Here is a 19205-nt window from a genome sequence, read left to right on the forward strand (position 1 = left end):
TTTATACCTGAACCCTATTTTTGCTCAACAAAGTGAACGAGGTGTTTCCGTTCCCGGCCCCCCCGAGGACGCCGGTGCACGTTAACCCTGCTCATACCAACAGGAGAGACAAACCCGACAGACCGTGATAACGGCCATCTGATAGGTTTGTTGTGTGACACCAGTTGGTCACCAGTCGTATCGGTGATCGATCACATCATACAGGGCTGCTCATGACATGTCTTTAACTCACTGTTTTTCTATTTGATTTCATGGCATCATGTTTAAACTGACTTCAACAATGAATCATTGATTTTGATAACTGCAGGTGAACTGTCGACCAGACAAATAAGTTTCATCTGCAGGAACAAAAAAAATGATCTTTGTTGTTGTTTTTGAGGTTTTACGTGTTTTTCTGAGCTTTCAATCCTTTTACATGATCTTCCTTATTTGCTCCCATCCACCCATTTACAACAACTCCATCTGCTGATGAAGACCATCCAAAGCTACAGAACGTGTAATCAATGGACCTTGTGCTGAGCATTTTCATGTTTCAACACAGTCCGTGTTTCTGATTGGTTGGTTTGTAATTGTGGATCAAAGCTCTCATTGGGCCGTCGGTGGACGGACCACCGTTGGATTGACAACCGCTCATCAAAGTCACACAGCACATCAGTGTGTCCAGACTCCAAGGAGCTTTTCATGAAACTGTTAAACACGATTCAAAACTCAACAAATAAGGTCCAGGTCAAAAATGGCCATAGCTCTGATTTAACATCTGAGGACAGACAAAGAAAATGTCCAAACATACTGTACAATTCATTGTCAAATTGGAAACCTACAGACAAACAGGAGAATCAGAACAGTTAGCTTTGGGTCAGAACTTACGTCTACACGTTTCTCTCCATCTTTCTGGTGCTCAAAGCTTTAGGAAATTAAAGTTTTCACAGCATGTGCCATTCAAGAACAGCAGCAGCGTCAGCGGACACTCGTGTTCTCTCATTCTGGCTCGTCTCACTGCCCGGTAAGCTTTGGAAAAAACAAAAACCCACCACAGTCCGACACACAGCATCCAGCCCAGATGGCCATGCTTCAGCGCATGGTACAGTACAATGAAGAGCTTCATCTTATGGTCCTGCACTAAAAATCCTTAGAATAAAAATCCTAAAAAAATTAAAAATACATCCGAGACAAAATATACACTCACATGAGACCATGAACCTGCACTGAAGCATGTTGTGTGGACAAAGTCCTGAAACGGCCAAGCTGCTCATCGACAGTCAGGAAGGATCCTCGGACTGAGGAGCAGCTCTACTCTTTTCACACAGTGCACCTCAAACAAAAGAAGCACAACAAAAGGCAAAATTAAAAAATATACACATCTCCACCTGATGAAATAATTTATGTAAAAAAAACCTAAAAAAAAAAAAACAACAACTAAAAATGTGGTAAACAAAATAAATTAAGGCATGCAACAGGTCATGTCAAATCTTGAGATTTGGATTCTTCTTTGAGCCAAACATCTCATGTTATTAGAAGATCTTCCTGCTAGGAAGAAACCAGTCACTCGTTTTAAATCCTCAAAACAAAGGTAGCTGCCAAAATAAAAGTCAAACCCACTGGAATATCACTGTAATATGCCCGAGCGTTTAAAGGCCCATATTTACATACTTGTATGTTTGAGCGTTAAGAGGCTGATATTTACATACATGTTCATGCGGATAAAGCAGCAGTGCAGCAAACAAACACAGCGACGCAGACAGGAGCGTTTTTTTTCAAACACCCTGAATCAGAGAAAATAAATACCGCGTATCAAAATAAAAAAAAATGTACAACGACCTCGTGTCCCTCCTTTTAAAAGGAATACTGTGACCTAAACAAAATGATATGTATAAAACAAATCATAACAGACACTGAGAAGAACTTGTCAGTTGGCTTGTAAGGTGACGGTGATACATGAGAAGTGAAGCAGTGCGGAGCCGAGCGGAGGGAGCTGTGGTTCTGCCACGTTAAGGCTTTGCAGTAAACATCAGAGCTGAGATGCTGCTGCTCCCCCAACGGAAACCAGACTCATGTCAGGGTACGCCGGCACCAACGAAAAGACATGCAGCAACACACACACACACACACACACACACACACACACACACACACACACACACACACACACACACACACACACACACACACACACACACACACACACACACACACACACACAATCAACTGTTCACTTTTGAAGACTCGCCACTGCCTCTTTGTGTTTTCTTATTTTTTTCAATTTGGATTTTCTTTCGTTCTTTTTTTTTTCCACAATAAGATTTCTTGGCAGCGTTACACGGTGCACCTCGTCATCCCTGCCAGCCTGTCCCTCCTCTTCTCCACAGCTCTGCCTCTGATTGGCTGATGGGGGAGCCGGGAGGCCAGGCTGGAGGGGAGCCGGGTGAGCGGGAGTGGGGGCAGTGGGGTGGGGGGTTGCAGGAACAGCTCAGTAGTCTGTGATGGGGGCGAGCTCGGGGTACAGGTCCACCGAGATGTTCTTGTAGAGGCTGCTGAGGCAGACGTGGGGGGTGTAGTGGAGGTTGTTGAGGCCGTCCAGGTGTTGCCGCTCTTTGGAATACCTCAGCAGTTTATACCTGCAAACACAGGGACACACATCCTGTCTGGGTTTTTGCACTCAACCTGCTAACTAACATCACAGCTACATATATGGAAAATAATACATTCTGATAAATGGAAACTAAAATGTAAACATTATAACTAAATGCCGTGATATTATACGACTTGGCCCAATAAAAGATGGACTTCCCCTGACTGTCCCTGTCTGGAAAAGCTTTTAAAATGCCCTGATGTTCCCTGACCGGTGATAAGAAAAGAAAATCTGCATGCTCATGATAAAAATCACAAATACTTTTCCATGTCTCAGCTGTCACTCTTATTGTTCCCACAGCCCTTTTTCACAGGTGTGTTAATGATGGCTCGGTTCCATTAAGGTTCCCGTTAACCCATGACAGAGACCCAACACACACAAACAGCTGGAACGCAGCCATCATGAATATACCTGTACTTTCTTTACCGTGACGGGTCAAACTGTCTGCTGACTGACAGGTCTGCGTTTCCCTCTGGACATACAGGAAGCAGAGTCACAGAGTCCTTTCTGGTCAGCAGTGGACAAACGACACAGCAGCGGCGAAGGTAATGGAGTTGTATCTTTAGCTCTCCATTACTTTCATTTCTTGTTGCCTACCAGCTGTTATAAACAGTAGTACTGATGCCTCTGAGCCCACAGAGGGAACAGATTGGTGTATTTTGATTGGGCTGGACTAATCTTCTGCTCGGTTACTGTTTAACGTCACCAGCTTGTGTTTTTGTGCTGCTGTTTTATGTGAAATTGACCAAATATAATTGTTTTTGACTTTACTGCAGGAAAAATGACAAAACATATCTGCTTTTTATTTTCCTTCTAAATGTATTTATTCTGCATTTGTACTATTGTTAATTTTGGGTTATTTTGCTGTATTGTGTATGTATGTGCGTCACTGTGTTTTGGTATTGTCATTGTGTCTCTGTTGATGCATTGCAGTTTACGTGGCTACTCATCTCTATACAGACATAGCTGTCGTATTCCTTTTTTGCTCCATGTTGGATGTATGTCCTTATAGTTATCCTAAAAAGTTGAATTACTTTTCTCTACAACACTGGATTTCCAGTTTAAAGTCCAGATGAAAGAAAAGGCATTCTTTGAAATCGTTGTTTTTCTTGAGGCAACAGGAGTCGATTGTACATACGAGACAAAGAGCAGTTTTACCTTCCCAGAAACTGCACCTCTCCTCTGTGGTGGTGAGGAATTGACTTGTACTTGCCGATCTCCCCTTCTGGTCGCGTGACATTCAGATCAGCATAGTGAACCCTGAGGAGAAACCGTTTACAACATGAACCAATATGTGCATAAAGCCAGCCTCAACACATGTATTTCAAATGCTGATAGAAACTTGAAACTTGTTCTGAATAATGAAATCAAATGTAATTTAAATGAAGGTATTTGATGGCCAGTCATCGTCCGGTACGGTAGCACCACTGTAAACTGGTCTGTGACCAATGTCAGATACAACACCAAAATGATCATCTGTCTAACGTGAAGAATTTTCCATCTGAAGCCACAAATTAACAATAGTTGACTTTCTGTGTCCGTTTCAAATTAAAAGCCCTCGTTTTAATTTGAAAGCCCTCCAGGTTTTCTTGCATGGTCTCGCCATATATTGGGATTAACCCTACTCTTGTTTAATGTGTGTCAACAACTTTATTGCTTGTAGGATGTGACATCACAGTGTCATCGTAGTTGCAGCGATGGAAGTCAGGCAATCAGTGAATTCTGGAAGTAGGGAACTTGTTATGCAGTCACATCTGAAACATTGTCCGATTTCCAGTGTACAGTTTAAAAGAACAGTTGAACTCACGCAGGAAGTGAAACACGTTAGTGACATCTGTGCCTTCCTCATCGGAAACCCATCAGACACACAACAAATCTACTGACTCACCTGTTCCACAAGTCGTCGTCCTCTCCTCCCCAGCCCCAGAATGCATTGGGAAATCCATTTATCTTGCGGAACTGCTCCACAGTGAGTCCACTCACACCGCCGAAGAACTCGCTGTATGGAAGACTGGAAACGACAATAAACATGAGCTCAGCAGAAATCTGTATGACCCACTACGTTCACTGTGTGTGCAGCTGTGTGTGAAAGCGGCTCCATATCAACTTTCATGTCCATTTGTCAGAAAAAAAGATCCGTCATTGTGAAGAAAACACTTCGCTTTGATCACACACTCACATGTACATGTATTTGTCCAGCTTTGCAGCGAAGTGGCGGGGCATCTGACCACAGCCGTAGTAGTTTCTGTCGTTCTCGGGAATATGGTCAACGTCATGAAAAACCAAGCAGTCCCAGTCCAAGTCCTTCATGGCCTCCAGGAATCCCACGTTAAACAGCATGGCTCTGTTGAAGGGCTGGCTCCCACTCTACACACAGACGCACTGTCGCTTAGCCCGATGATGCAATTAACATTTTCCTTATACATTTTGGCACTGGGATTACTTTTACCTTCACAGGTCGCACTTTATTCATTTCATTTCAGAACTTTCTGTAGGTTTGTAATTTATTGACGTATAGTGAGTGTACAGGGTTACACGTATGCGTCACTACACCTGCTCATTCATCAAATTTGGTTTGACTTTTCCAAAATGAATTTCTCCTCAACAACTTCTGTTCTGCTGCTCTTCAGTGATCCAACAGGACTCAAAGGGGTCAATTCCAAAACGGTTTTGTTAACCCTCTTGAAGAATTATATTTATGTCTAACACATTTTTCCAATTTTATGTGTTCACAAAATTCATCAACATCCATATCAACTTGGCTGTTCACGACTAAAATGTTTCAGGAAGTTGTCTAGTTTGAAACGATATCAATCTCAGTAGGATGATCCATCTCCCACCAAACAAAGACAATCGGACCCAAATCCTTCTGTTAACTTATTCGGGGTTAAACCATGAAATTAGAACAATTTAGACATTCGTGAGGAACGATAATGTCGAACATCACCGCTCGCCCCCTAGTGGAGATTGAGGTGAAGTTATCAATACCTGGTAAAACTCCTTCATTAGAAACAATATTTTTCATCTCTTTAAAATAATTCAAGTAAAGCCTCTCATTAATAGAGTTGTCTGAATTATTTTTGGGGAGTACATTATCCACTTCTGTTATGCAATAAGCCACCAAAAGATTGCCAATACAGCTATTTAAGTCCCCACATAAATAGACATTATGCACATCTGACAAGCCATACGAGGTACAAAATACAAGATCCTGACTTGTCCATTTGCGCGCCAACTAAGGTTCACGGATGTATGACAACATTTTGGAGAGAAGTTATATCCATTCGTCATTATCGTTACAATGTGCGTGCAGCTCCGCATACATCTACATCTACTGGAGGTTGACTTACACATTAACTCCTCGCTGCATAAACATGAGACACAAATAACAAGACAGAGCCGGACCAAAGCTTTGTAATGGTGACTATCATGTACCCACACAATCACACTATGAAGACAGATCAAATGAGTAACATCTTTTACTAATGTTCCTCACTGGTTTCCAAACTCATGTTTGACAGTTGAATGAGTTACGATCACTTCACAACGTACTGCCACGGTTTCTCTGACCGGCACCGACTGACCCAAATCACCCACAACTGGACTGTCACACAACAATCTCAGCATGTAGAGCAGTTCCTACTCTCACCTGTTCGATGACGTAGAAGGCAAACTGCAGCCTCTGTCGCTGCAGCATTGGGATGAGGTGTTGGAAGAGGATGGGGAGATGTTCATGGCGGTTTCTAAATGGAATCAGGATGGCCACCTGCAGACATTAAAGGAAGCATTAACACATACACTGCTCCAAAAAATAAAGGGAACACTTAAACAACTCAATGTAACTCCAATCAATCCCACTTGTGTGAAATCAAGCTGTCCAGTTCGGATCAACACTGATTGAGGATCAGTTTCACCTGCTGTTGTACAAATGGAACAAACAGGTGGAAATGAGGCAATTATCAAGACAACCCTATAAAGGAACGGTTCTGCAGGTGGTGACCACAGACCATTTCTCTGTCCTCGTCCTTTCTGGATGGTTTTTGGTCCCTTTTGTATTTTTGCCAGTGTCCTCACCACTAGAGGGAGCATGAGGTGTCTCCAACCCACAGAAGTTGTTCAGGTAGTGCAGCTCATCCAGGAGGGCACATCAATGCACGCTGTGGCAAGAAGGTTTGCTGTGTCTGTCAGCACAGTGTCAAGAGGACGGAGGACATACCGGGAGACGGGCCGGTCCACCAGGAGACGTGGAGGGGGCCGTAGGAGGACAACAACCCGGCAGCGGGACCGCTATCTGCTCCTTTGTGCAAGGAGGAGCAGGAGGAGCGCTGCCAGAGCCCTACAAAATGACCTCCAGCAGGCCACTAATGTGCATGTTTCTGCTCAAACTGTCAGAAACAGACTCCATGAGGGCGGTACGAGGGCCCGACGTCCACAAGTGGGGTCTGTGCTTACAGCCCGACACCGTGCGGGGAGACCGGACTTTACCGGAGAACACCGAGATCGGCAGCTTCTCCGTCGGCGCCCTGCGGTCTTCACGGATGAGAGCAGGTTCACACTGAGCACATGTGACAGACGTGACGGAGTCTGGAGACGCCGTGGAGAACGTTCTGCTGCCTGCAACATCCTCCAGCGGGACCGGTTCGGCGGTGGGTCAGCGACGGTCCGGGGAGGCGTTTCTTCGGAGGGCAGCGCAGCCCTCCGTGTGCTAGCCAGAGGTACCCTGACTGCCATTAGGTCCCGGGATGAGATCCTCAGACCCGTTGAAGACCATCTGCTGGTGCAGCGGGTCCTGGGTTCTTCTGATGCAGGACAATGCTCGGCCTCATGTGGCTGGAGTGTGTCAGCGGTTCCTGCACGATGAAGGCGTCGACGCTACGGACCGGCCCGCCCGTCCCCCAGACCCGAATCCAATCCGGCACATCCGGGACATCGCGTCTCGTTCCGTCCGCCGACGCCACGTCCACCGCAGACTGTCCGGGAGTGGACCGATGCTTTGATCCAGGTCTGGGAGGAGATCCCTCAGGAGAACATCCGTGGTCTCATCAGGAGCATGCCCAGGCGTTGTAGGGAGTGATACAGGCACGTGGAGGACACACACACTACTGAGACTCATTTGGACTTGTCTTCAGGAATCTCCACAGAAGTTGGATCAGCCTGTGATCTGATTTTTCCACTTTTATTCTGAGTATGATTCTGAATCCAGACCTCCATGGATAATGATTCTGATTTCCATTATTTCCATTGATCATTCTGATGTTATTTTGTTCTCAACACATTCCACTATGTGATGAATAAAGATTTTCAACTGGAATATTTCATTCATTGAGATCTAGGATGTGTGTTTAAGTGTTCCCTTTATGTTTTTGAGCAGTGTACTTCCCATTAGTGGTTATTGGTCCCAACAACCTGCCCGTTGTACATTGGTTGTCATCTCTCTATGTTCTTTTCTCTCTCTGCTCTCTACTCATCCCGACCGGCGGAGGCCGACCTCCGAGCCTGGTTCTTCCTGTTCGGTGTGTTCCCTCCTCATTGTTGTAAATTGCTTGTTCAAAGAGGAATAGTTGTGTTTTCCTCTTTAAGAGCAGCCTGGCTGCGTTGACTTCAGTTTTCTTCTCTGTGAATACAGTCTGGAAACTCAGCTCGTATTCATATTTGCTCAGCCACCCTGAAGGGCGGACCAATCAGCGACCAGTGTCGGTGGTTAACCGCGTTTGTCCCACCCCTCCTTTACTGTGATTGGAGGGCTGGAGACAGTGCTGCAGCATTCAGCGCAGAATAAACGTTTAGCACATCGTCAAGCTGCTGGTGTTCAATAAAACAACTTAAAACACGGTAGATCGTTGCAGCGGTGGCAGACTGTCGGCCAGTTTCGGCGCATACTGATTGGTTGAAGTTAACTGGAGGTCTATGCCCAGTAGGATGGAACGACTGCAAACAGTTCCCAATAGAGACCAGACCCTTATTCATCCAGTGAAAATGGGTCTGGCCAGGCTACTATAATACTGCAAGGTCTTGATCTTAAAAGGTAAAGTTCCCCGGGATGACTCATGATTTGGCACAAAATAAATAATTTCCCAGAAGACTCCATTCTGAATTCATTTATCTGTATCATGACATCATCCTGAATTTGTTTTCCTTTTGGTAGACGGTACGCTCGGTAGACCTATAAATGACACAAACCCACCTTCCAACGAGGTCTGCAGTCCTTTGGTTTCCAATGGCCACCAAACTCAATGTCAAAAAATTTGGAGAACTTCAGTTCTATCTCCTCCATCGGGATCTCTGCCATGTTCACTTCCATAAGGCCCTCTGTGAAGAACATTTGTAAAAGGAAGGTTATTCAATGGAAACAGCAGCACCAACACGACTTCGCTGAAGTTAGGTACCAGTGTACTTACTCATAGAAGGTAATCGCTCTGGGCAGGGGAGGTTCTGGGCGTAGGTGAAGTTCTCAGGGAGGTATGTGGTTGGCTGGGCCAGGTATTCACTGGAGTTACTGCCATCAGGATAGTCTACAACAAACACAACCAAAATCAGGTGGAACAGAAGACTCCACAGAACCACATCACAGAAATCAAATACGGAGACTCTGCAATATGAAGCAAACATTGTGATTAGACTAATGTAATGCTGTCAACCTCGGGGCTTGAATCAGGTTTGTGATTTTGGTTATTTTATTTGGACATATCACAAATGTCTTTGGCCAGTCTTGAATTCTGACCTTGTTTAACAAGCTCAGTATCTTAATGTTGGTGATCATACTCACATTTGAAATGTCAATGTTTCCTTAAACGGTGGAAAATAAAAAATACTAAGAATCTGTACGGATTTAAGATACTTTATTTTTTGCTGTCATGTACGTCCCCCTAACAGTCACGACCCCATTACAGAGTGAACGGGAGGCAAATATTGTAAAGCTCTTCTTGGAGCACTGAGGTAAAAAGGCACTTTATAAGTGCAGACCATTTAACATTAACTCACATGCAAACATACAACTTTTATAAATGTGGAAAGAAGAAGTATTAAATAATAACATTCTTGATGAAAAGGATCAAATTAGTTGAAAGCCAGATCATAAAAGTCTTGAGCTGCTCCTTAAAACCACCAACAGAAGTTGCTTGTTTCAGTTGTGGTGTGGGTGTGTTCATAAACATACTAACATACTCTGATAAACAGTCAGTAAGAATCAAGTTTAAAATCAATTCAGGAGTTCTTTCAATGTTTTGTTTTTTAGCAAACAAGAACAAAGTGCATTACAGGAATCTGGGCGAGAAATTACAAAAGCACGAGTCATCTTTTTGGGATGTTTCAGTGAGGCAGGATCCAACTCTGGTTAACTCATATACAATATCAGTGTTCTCCGGCCATATATACACTATAGGTACAACCTGTGTGTGTGTGTGTGTGTGTGTGTGTGTGTGTGTGTGTGTGTGTGTGTGTGTGTGTGTGTGTGTGTGTGTGTGTGTGTGTGTGTGTGTGTGTGTGTGTAACTTACCTGTCCCGTTGAGTGTACTGTTCTTGTTGGTGTACAATCTGATCATCTGGCCGATGGTCCTCACATTGTCCCTCAACAAGATGCCTTGAGCCTGCACCATGAAGAAGTACGTGTTGGCTGATGGAAAAATGGGAAACAGGTTTTTTAGTCAGCTTGACTGTTTGCATTACTTTTTAATTAGTTTTGTTTTATGTGGCAGTTTATCAACCTCCCTCTCCCTCACATGCTGTTAAACACAACTTGAAAAGTAGACGTCTTCGTAAGAAGCCCACGTGTGCTTCTTCCCTCTCCTCTCCCCTCCGTCCTCTCCTCTCTCCGTCCTCTCCTCCCCTCCCCTCTGTCCTCTCCCCCTCAACCCTTCTGTAGCTGCAAGTTTATGATCTGCTATTGATGAGCGAAGATAATATCTGAAGTGTCCTGACTTGGGACTATATAAATACAAAAATGAATTAAATTTGATTCTAAAGCAGCAGCACTGAATCACAGCTACAGAAGCAACAACACAGAACCGACGCTGGAAACAAAATCACAGTTGGCAACAATAAAAATCAAATAAAAACAAAATAGGATACTAAACCATTAGCAGGTGTGCTGACTTCCAAGTTTAAAGTGTTGACTGGACAGAAAAGCAGCAAGATGACCTGTTTCAGCTTCTTATTTACTGACTTTAATAAAAGCACTAGGATTTATCATTAGCTTCCAAAATTGAATTATTGATTTTTATAATATGTATATTTTGCTTTCATTGGGGAATTAATATTCCATAACAACCAAAATGTCATCTTATAGTCTCCTACATACATGGAGCCCTGATGAGGTCATTAATATGAGATGAGAGATGAACTATGGAAGAAAGAAACAAGGAACGATCCGACATCAACAGCAATCAGTCCATTATATGTATTCAAGAGCTTTTTAAAGTAAAAATGTAAACAAATAAAATTTCCACTGGTGTTTTTGAGCTTGAACAACCATGAAGAGAAAAATATTTGCAGTGTTGTTGAGCACAAACGCAGGGTAGAACGGTTCAAGTGAAACAAGCTGTTAGTTATATGCAAAAAAAAATAGCTGGAAGGTAAAAGAAAAAAAAAATCATTTTGGAAGCATTATGGGTTTAGCATTACCATGACGATGACAGACACAAAGTGATGGACAAAACTGCACCTGTGTGCAGCACTCTGCACCATGTGTTCACTATGCCAGCTACAGTTTGATGACCATCACCCCATGCAGATGGAGACAGGACAACATCCACAACTACAGCATCACAGGTGTTCACAGCAACACACATCAGTCCCTCTAGTCGTGGAGGATTCAGGGTTTCGTCAGATAATTAAAGTATCTTCAGCCGTGTTACATTATCCTCTCCAACCGGCACCAACGCAAACGTCACAGCTGTTCCTGCTGACAGACGGACGGACCGCCGAGTGGCAGACAGTCGCCTCACTGTGACGGCACACTGCCCCCCGGAGGACTGGCAGATAAAAAGCCTCCGCATGTCTCTGATGCTCTTCATGTTGAAGGCCTTTATGTCCTTCATGTGGCTATTTTTGTTTTGAAAACAAAGCTCTATTTGAATAAAAACTATGATGTCCTCTGTCCTCCTCCCTGATGCCCATCCCAAGATAAGTCTTATCACAGAGCACCCAGGCGGTCCTGGTAGGTGAGCAGGGCGGTGCTCATCTGAACCACATTAAAACTGAAACCTAAATAGTAATGAACTGTTTGGGGTCAAACAAAAACAAGATCCAGAAATATTCCAACTGCACACGAACTTCAACAGTTAAATTTGTCCGCTGCTAGGCGGACGTAGTAAAGGCTGACAGGACAGTAGCAGTGGGATCATGTCCCAGAGGACACGCCCCCATATCACCGTTTAGGCAACGACACAACACATTTATTTTTTGGTTAGAGGGACAGACTCCAGTTTTGTTTCCCTGTTATTTATTTGGTGGATATAACCAAGTGGGAAAAAAACATAATTGACCTTAAAATTGTATTCAGGGAACTTCATTGGAATTTTTATATCACGCATGGATTTCTTTCTCTTGTCTTCCTCAGTCTGACCCGGCATCGCCCCATCAAACGGCTGATGTCGGCTCCATAGCGGAGACGGATGGGAATCAAGAACCGTGTCCAGCTGAGAATTGGCTCCAACTTTTCTGATCCTTCACTGTTGCATGCTTCTAAGTTGATCAATTCACTTTAACAATGCTGGCATGTTTTTCAGACAGTTGCGCTTTGCAAAAACGTATGCTGCCATGATGTCCTCTTCCAAGTGTGAAGGAGTATCTGAGGGGGCTGTGAAAATCATGATGAACATGAAAGGCCCTTTGTAGAAGTAGGGTTTGCTTTGTCCCTTCTGGGCTACTGTAGAAACATGTCAGTGCAACTTGGCAGCTCTGTGGAGGAGGACCATCCTAAGATAACAACACACTGCTCAAAACAGAATTATAGATATATTCCAGTTTTGCTGTATATCCTCCGAAATCCAACACACTGAAGCTTTAGGTAGATACAAGCCCTGGGTTTCAATGTTATTCATTCTTGCACTACAATGCCTTATTTCTCTCGCTATCTGTTTACAGATAGTTTGCATGAGGCATTTAGGGAGCATCAGTAAATTGCAGCTACAGAAAATAGCCTGGGTTAAACACTTCCCACCTAAATTGCAAAATCATTGCATGAAAAAGAGTCCCAAGCTGCACCATCCACCACCACAATTACTCTCTCAGCCTCCAGGAAACACTGCAGGAACATGGGTTCAACTTCCAGGAATGCTTCGGCTTCTCATCAACATTAAAAGGACATTGGAACACACACATTTAGTTCAGACTCATCAGATATCAATACGTTTATAATATTATTGGTATCAATAAACTCTTTTCAATTCCTGTCCCTAACAGTTTAGCAATTTATGTTAATGAGGGGAAATTCTGCCTTCCATGCTCCACCCACCTCTCCACCCACCAAGGGTTAGGAGCCTCATTTCATTGTTTCTGGGTTTCATTTTTTTGCTTTATTCAATCTGATCCACTCTTGTGACATCAAGTCTTTGTAATAACAAATGGAAAAAAAATTCAGGAGGAAACGAGAGGACAGGAGGAAGGAGAGGGGAGAAAAGGAAGGAGAGAGGAGGAAGGCAAGAGGAGAGGAGGAAGGAGAGGGGAGAGGAGGAAGGCGAGAAGACAGGATGAAGGAGAGGAGGAAGGAGAGAGAGGAGAGGAGGAAGGCGAGAGGAGAGGAGGAAGGAGAGAGGAGAGAGGAGAGGAGGAAGGAGAGAGGACAGGAGGAAGGAGAGAGGAGAGGAGGAAGGAGAGGGGAGAGGAGGAAGGAGGAAGGAGATAGGAAAGGAGGAAAGTGAGAGGAGAGGAGGAAGGAGAGAGGAGAGAAGGAAGGAGAGAGGAGAGGAGGAAGGAGAGAGGAGAGAAGGAAGGAGAGAGGACAGGAGGAAGGCAAGAGGAGAGGAGGAAGGAGAGAGGACAGGAGGAAGGAGAGGGGACAGGAGGAAGGAGGTAGGACAGGAGGAAGGAGAGAGGAGGAAGGCAAGAGGAGAGGAGGAAGGAGAGAGGACAGGAGGAAGGAGAGGGGAGAGGAGGAAGGAGAGGGGAGAAAAGGAAGGAGAGAGGAGGAAGGTGAGAGGAGAGGAGGAAGGAGAGGGGAGAGGAGGAAGGCGAGAAGACAGGATGAAGGAGAGGAGGAAGGAGAGAGGACAGGAGGAGGAGAGAGAGGAGAGGAGGAAGGAGAGAGGAGAGGAGGAAGGAGAGAGGACAGGAGGAAGGAGAAAGGAGAGGAGGAAGGAGAGTGGAGAGGAGGAAGGAGGAAGGAGATAGGAAAGGAGGAAAGTGAGAGGAGAGGAGGAAGGAGAGAGGAGAGGAGGAAGGAGAGAGGAGAGGAGGAAGGAGAGAGAGGAGGAGAGGAGGAAGGAGAGGGGAGAGGAGGAAGGAGATAGGAAAGGAGGAAAGTGAGAGGAGAGGAGGAAGGAGAGAGGACAGGAGGAAGGCAAGAGGAGAGGAGGAAGGAGAGAGGACAGGAGGAAGGAGAGAGGACAGGAGGAAGGCAAGAGGAGAGGAGGAAGGAGAGAGGACAGGAGGAAGAAGAGGGGACAGGAGGAAGGAGGTAGGACAGGAGGAAGGAGAGAGGAGGAAGGCAAGAGGAGAGGAGGAAGGCGAGAGGAGAGGAGGAATGAGAGGGGAGGGGAGAGGAGGAATGAGAGGGGAGAGGAGGAAGGAGAGGAGAGAGGAGGAAGGCGAGGGGAGAGGAGGAAGGAGAGAGGACAGGAGGAAGGAGAGAGAGGAGAGAGGAGAGGAGGAAGGCGAGAGGAGAGTAGGAAGGAGAGAGGAGAGAAGGAAGGAGAGAGGAGAGAAGGAAGGAGAGAGAACAGGAGGAAGGAGAGAGGAGGAAGGCAAGAGGAGAGGAGGAAGGCGAGAGGAGGAAGGAGAGAGGACAGGAGGAAGGAGGAAGGAGAGAGGAGGAAGGCAAGAGGAGAGGAGGAAGGAGAGAGGAGAGGAGGAAGGAGAGGGGACAGGAGGAAGGAGAGAGGACAGGAGGAAGGAGAGAGGACAGGAGGAAGGAGATAGGACAGGAGGAAGGAGAGAGGAGGAAGGCAAGAGGAGAGGAGGAAGGAGAGAGGACAGGAGGAAGGAGAGGGGAGAGGAGGAAGGAGAGAAGACAGGAGGAAGGAGAGAGGAGGAAGGAGAGAGAGGAGAGAGAGAGGAGAGGAGAGGAGGAAGGCGAGAGGAGAGGAGGAATGAGAGAGGAGGACTGAGAGGGGAGAGGAGAGGAGAGGAGAGGAGAGGAGAGGAGAGGAGAGGAGAGGAGAGGAGAGGATAGGATATAGGAGAGGAGAGGAGAGGAGAGGAGAGAGGACAGGAGGAAGAAGAGAGGACAGGAGGAAGGCAAGAGGAGAGGAGGAATGAGAGAGGAGAGGAGGAATGAGAGAGGAGAGGAGGAAGGAGAGGAGAGAGGAGAGGAGGAGGGAAGGTGAGAGGAGAGGAGAGGAGAAAGGAGAGAGGAGAGGAGGAAGGAAAATGATCATTTTCAATTCAAATTCTCAAATAATGAAAAAGAATGAATAACAGTATTGATGAAATGAAAATAAGAGTTTAAACTGCTGGATACAGGGTGACTGTGGGAGGAGCCTTGTTTTATCAATGATCTGTGATTGTTGTTACTTTTCTGGCATCATGTTCATTTAAAAGAAATACAGTAAAGATCATAATCCATAATTGTGTTCAGATTCACCATTTGTAAACCCCACTGCCACCACTGAGCACCGACGCCAGCAGAAACCAGGGAAAACCCTGTCGTGTACAAGTGGTCGCAAATCTACAAACACTCCTTGATCTAACTTTGTAAACCTCCTCACCAACGTAATCCACGGATCACCTGCTTTTCCACAAACAGCTTCGGGAACAGATGGTAAAACTTTATAACGGTATAATTATCTACATCACCGCCTGCATTTCACAGATGGGTGAAAACTAAGGCTGCTCCTGTCACCAACCACAGGATGGACTTGAAACTATTAATGGCGTAGCATCATCTATTTATTCTTTACAACATTTTACATTATGTATTGATATTATAAGATAATAAAGTATCATTGTTTAAAGGTGTGTACTTATTGGCAGTCACGGTGCGCAGTACAGAAACATACAACTTAAACCACAGCAGCGTCTGCTTGATTATTGTGAACAGGTTATTCAGAGCGAGAGGTGGATAGAGATCATTCATATTCTTTATACCTTTTAAAACTTGCTTTGTAAGCATCAATTCATGTTTCTGTATGTTTGGCAGCCTGTTTGTTCCTCTCGTCATGGATAATACTCCCTGCTGTGCTGAAAAGATGTCGCTACCAAAACGCACGCTCGTGTTGCGCATGACGACGAAAGCGACTTTTATTTTCCTGCCAAAAAAACACACGTCTGTCTGCTTTGTGTGACAACCTGCTCCGATAGGAAGAGGTGGATGTCGCTGCCACTACGTTCCCCGTCAGCATCCAACAACTCAGCGTACATAGCAGTGAAGGAGCAGCTCGTGGTTCCTTCTCTGGAGGATGTCAGAAAACAGTTCATTGGGGAAATATCTCACTTTATCTGGGGTTTTTTTTATGTATAAGAAGGAAACAAAAAAATCTTTATTAAACACAGCGAGAACGGTGAAGCCATTCAGCTGAGAGCTGAGAGTTTACATCATGTGATCGGCTCCCTTTGTAAAAACTCAACACAAAGAGTCGTATTAAAGATCGACGACCAGCACAAGTGTCCGGAGCAGCTTCAGTCCTCAACATGTGACACTCTGCTGGAGGAAAACCAGCATTCCTCTGAAACACCTTCCCCCATTCGGTCATTTAAGAAGCGCTACAAAACCTGCTCAGCGAGTCCTCGTGATCTGCGCATAAAATCTTCATTTGATATGCTCCTCCACTCCTTTCTTTTTGCTTATTGTCATTAATCTGTATCTCCACATTTCACTGGGTGTCAGTAACAGTACGTGTGCTTTCATCTATTTCTGGAAAGTCATGCTTGAGTAATCATGCCACATCAACTTCAGCAAACTATTCCATTGAAAAGTCATAGATACAGATATTAATCGACAGTCTACGAGGCTAATGACAGAGAAACAGGGTCTACTCAGCTTCCTGAAAACAGGCTAAAAGCACACTTTATATCTGATTGGTAGATTTATGTCGTGAATAACTGCAATCAACCTCACTATGAGTTTACATGCACTTAAAAAATAAGAGATGATTGCGTCTTTGTGAGACACTTACTGGTATCTTGATGAATATGTCCAGCTCTCACCTTGTGCCCTGAGTTTGAAGCATGTTGTGATCATGTACCAGCAGCTTCATCAACTCATCCTCCAACACACATGTTGGAATAATAAACACCAGGAAACGACCTTCGGGGTAAAACTCCCTTATTAATGGAGGATCAATACATTTATAAACCTTTTTGATTACTTCACCTACTTGAATAAAAAAATAGAGTGTGGGGGGGGGGGGGCACCAACTCATTTCACCTGCCAATCAAACCGTGCTGTGGTGAACACATGGAGGTGTGGCAGTGAGGACTGGTCACCTGCTTCACGTTCACTCACTCATTCATTCATTCAGCGGCTGTACGGCGCCAGAGAAAAGACATAGCCCCCATTACCCCATTACCCCGGGCCAAGGGGACCGTGTTTACATTAAAACAGGCTCTGTGACGTCTCAAAGGAGCCGCAGCTGGCTGGCCACCGAGGCCCGGGTGGACCGGTCCGCTGCGGGCTGGGTCGCCTGTTAGCTCGCCGGTGATAAGCAGCTGGTCCGGAGGATAATCCGCACATAATCACATTAACTGGCACCGTGTAAAGCGTTTAGCGCACGGGGACGTTCACCCACCTATTCCCGGAGCCACGTAGATGAAGTAGAGACATGTGGTGGACATGGAGAAGAAGAAGATGAAGGCCAGGAACGACCGGTTGGACACTCGCAGCAGCCGCCTCCAGTTCACCATTTTGGCTCAGGCCCGCTTCTCTCTCGCCGAAATGAGTCCCATACAATACTTGTTTGGAGTTAAAGGGTCCCCGGACTGAGAGACATCAATGTGACCGACGTGTCCGTGAAGAGAGTCCGCACCATGAAAGCCCGGAGAAGGCTAACGCTAGCGCTGCTAGCTGGCCTGCTTCCCTGCCGAGAAATGTCCAGATGAAACCAGGCCGAGGCTCCGAGGAGGCGGCGGAGGGCTTCACCGGCGGCCGGGCATAGCGGGACCGTCACACCGCGGGCTGACACCACCTAACGACACTCATGGGGCTCTTCCATGGCTACGGGGTCGGTCATGAGAGGGGGCAGGACCGCGCTGCCTTCCCCGCCGCAGCCTGCTGTGGGCCGGGGCGACGCTTCCTACAGTCGGCGCTCTACTTCATCGAACCGCGCGCACGGGGGTTCGGTCATGCCACCGGGGATCCCCGCACCGATGCCGCACGATTATAAAACTCGACACATCGGAGAGCAGCAGGACGTGTGAAAAATAAGCTCATTAAAAGAGATCAAACATCTGCTTCCCTTTCATTTTCTGCTGGCACTGCAGAGACCGTTTCCGGTGGGTGGAACCCCCTCCCTCCGTCTCCATGGAAACCTGTCTGCGCGGTGCGGCGCATCTTCATGGACTGCATTTCTGGCTTGTTTGTTTGTTTGTTTGTTTGTTTGTGTGTTTGTTTTCATTTAGCGCACTTAGTCAACCCCAGACACATTTCAAAATACAGTACAAACACAGAATATCAAAATGTACATTTAAAAATGTGCAAATTCACACTCGAGTCCGAAATGGATTAAAAAATGTATAACACGTAGACTACATATGAAAAAGAAAATAACATTATTCATCTTATTATTATTACTATCTATAAAGTCACCCAAATCAACAGAATGAACGGTAGACATGGACTGTCTGACTCCGTATACAAAATATTTTAGTCTTTCATAATTCCTTGAAAAGCCTCAACTGTCAATTCTCACAGAAAAGAAACAGAAAAAAAAATCTCTATGTCTGTGTTGGTGTTGTATGAAGCATCAAACACTCACCAGGCCAAAATTATGTTTCTGAATATACAACTATTGGCCAAAGCATTATGACCATCGAGACATAAAATGAATAATGAATCATTTTTTGTAACAATGGCGTGTGCCAAGGGGCCTGGGGTCATTAGACGGTAAGTGAACAGTTTTATAATCAACATGCTGGTTTTGGGAGAATTGATATAAAAACCCGATGAAGATTTTAAAAGTTGTCTATGTTGGATGGAATTGCAAACATTATTATAAAAATTATCAATATAAATAGGTATTGGAAAACCAGCAATAACAGTGGAGGGGAAAGACACTTTTTTGGCACTCATGGTGTACTTTTTTTTATCTGGCCTTACCAAGATTGGAGATATTTGAAAATAAGAACTAGTTTGAGCAGTGAAGTACAGCGCAATTTTAAATTATATTTGAAAATAATCTTTCAGCTTCCACCTTTTATAAGAAAACTTGTAATGCCATTTATGGCACCAGTGATGACCTTAAGCTTATTTGGCAGAGCACTTTGG

At 45.2% G+C, this 19205-nt stretch overlaps 1 protein-coding gene across 1 annotated transcript; it reads right to left on the reverse strand.

The window, feature by feature from the left end:
- Positions 1–2266: 2266 nt before the first annotated feature.
- Positions 2267–18227, reverse strand: b4galt6 (UDP-Gal:betaGlcNAc beta 1,4- galactosyltransferase, polypeptide 6). The gene is made up of 9 exons (XM_069687356.1): positions 17512–18227; positions 10125–10241; positions 9028–9141; positions 8814–8938; positions 6279–6395; positions 4809–4996; positions 4518–4640; positions 3788–3889; positions 2267–2615 (listed from the first exon to the last, which is right to left on the reverse strand). Exons 1-9 carry the CDS (start codon positions 17624–17626, stop codon positions 2468–2470), a joined length of 1149 nt encoding a protein of 382 aa, XP_069543457.1. The 5' UTR covers positions 17627–18227; the 3' UTR covers positions 2267–2467.
- Positions 18228–19205: the final 978 nt, after the last annotated feature.

The sequence above is a fragment of the Brachyistius frenatus genome, unplaced genomic scaffold, assembly GCF_029030835.1.
Source record: "Brachyistius frenatus isolate BFR_SWC_R1_liver_20210118 unplaced genomic scaffold, ASM2903083v1 Contig_455, whole genome shotgun sequence".
Taxonomy (NCBI): domain Eukaryota; kingdom Metazoa; phylum Chordata; class Actinopteri; family Embiotocidae; genus Brachyistius; species Brachyistius frenatus.

What these genes read in the sequence shown, in the direction of transcription:
- b4galt6 (XM_069687356.1), bottom strand. Translation starts at nt 17,626, where the DNA reads ATGGTGAACTGGAGGCGGCTGCTGCGAGTGTCCAACCGGTCGTTCCTG. An exon ending in GACGACGACTTGTGGAACAG is followed by an intron (nt 3,890 to 4,517) that starts GTGAGTCAGTAG and finishes GTTTCTCCTCAG; the next exon opens with GGTTCACTATGCTGATCTGA. An exon ending in GAGGTGCAGTTTCTGGGAAG is followed by an intron (nt 2,616 to 3,787) that starts GTAAAACTGCTC and finishes CTGTGTTTGCAG; the next exon opens with GTATAAACTGCTGAGGTATT.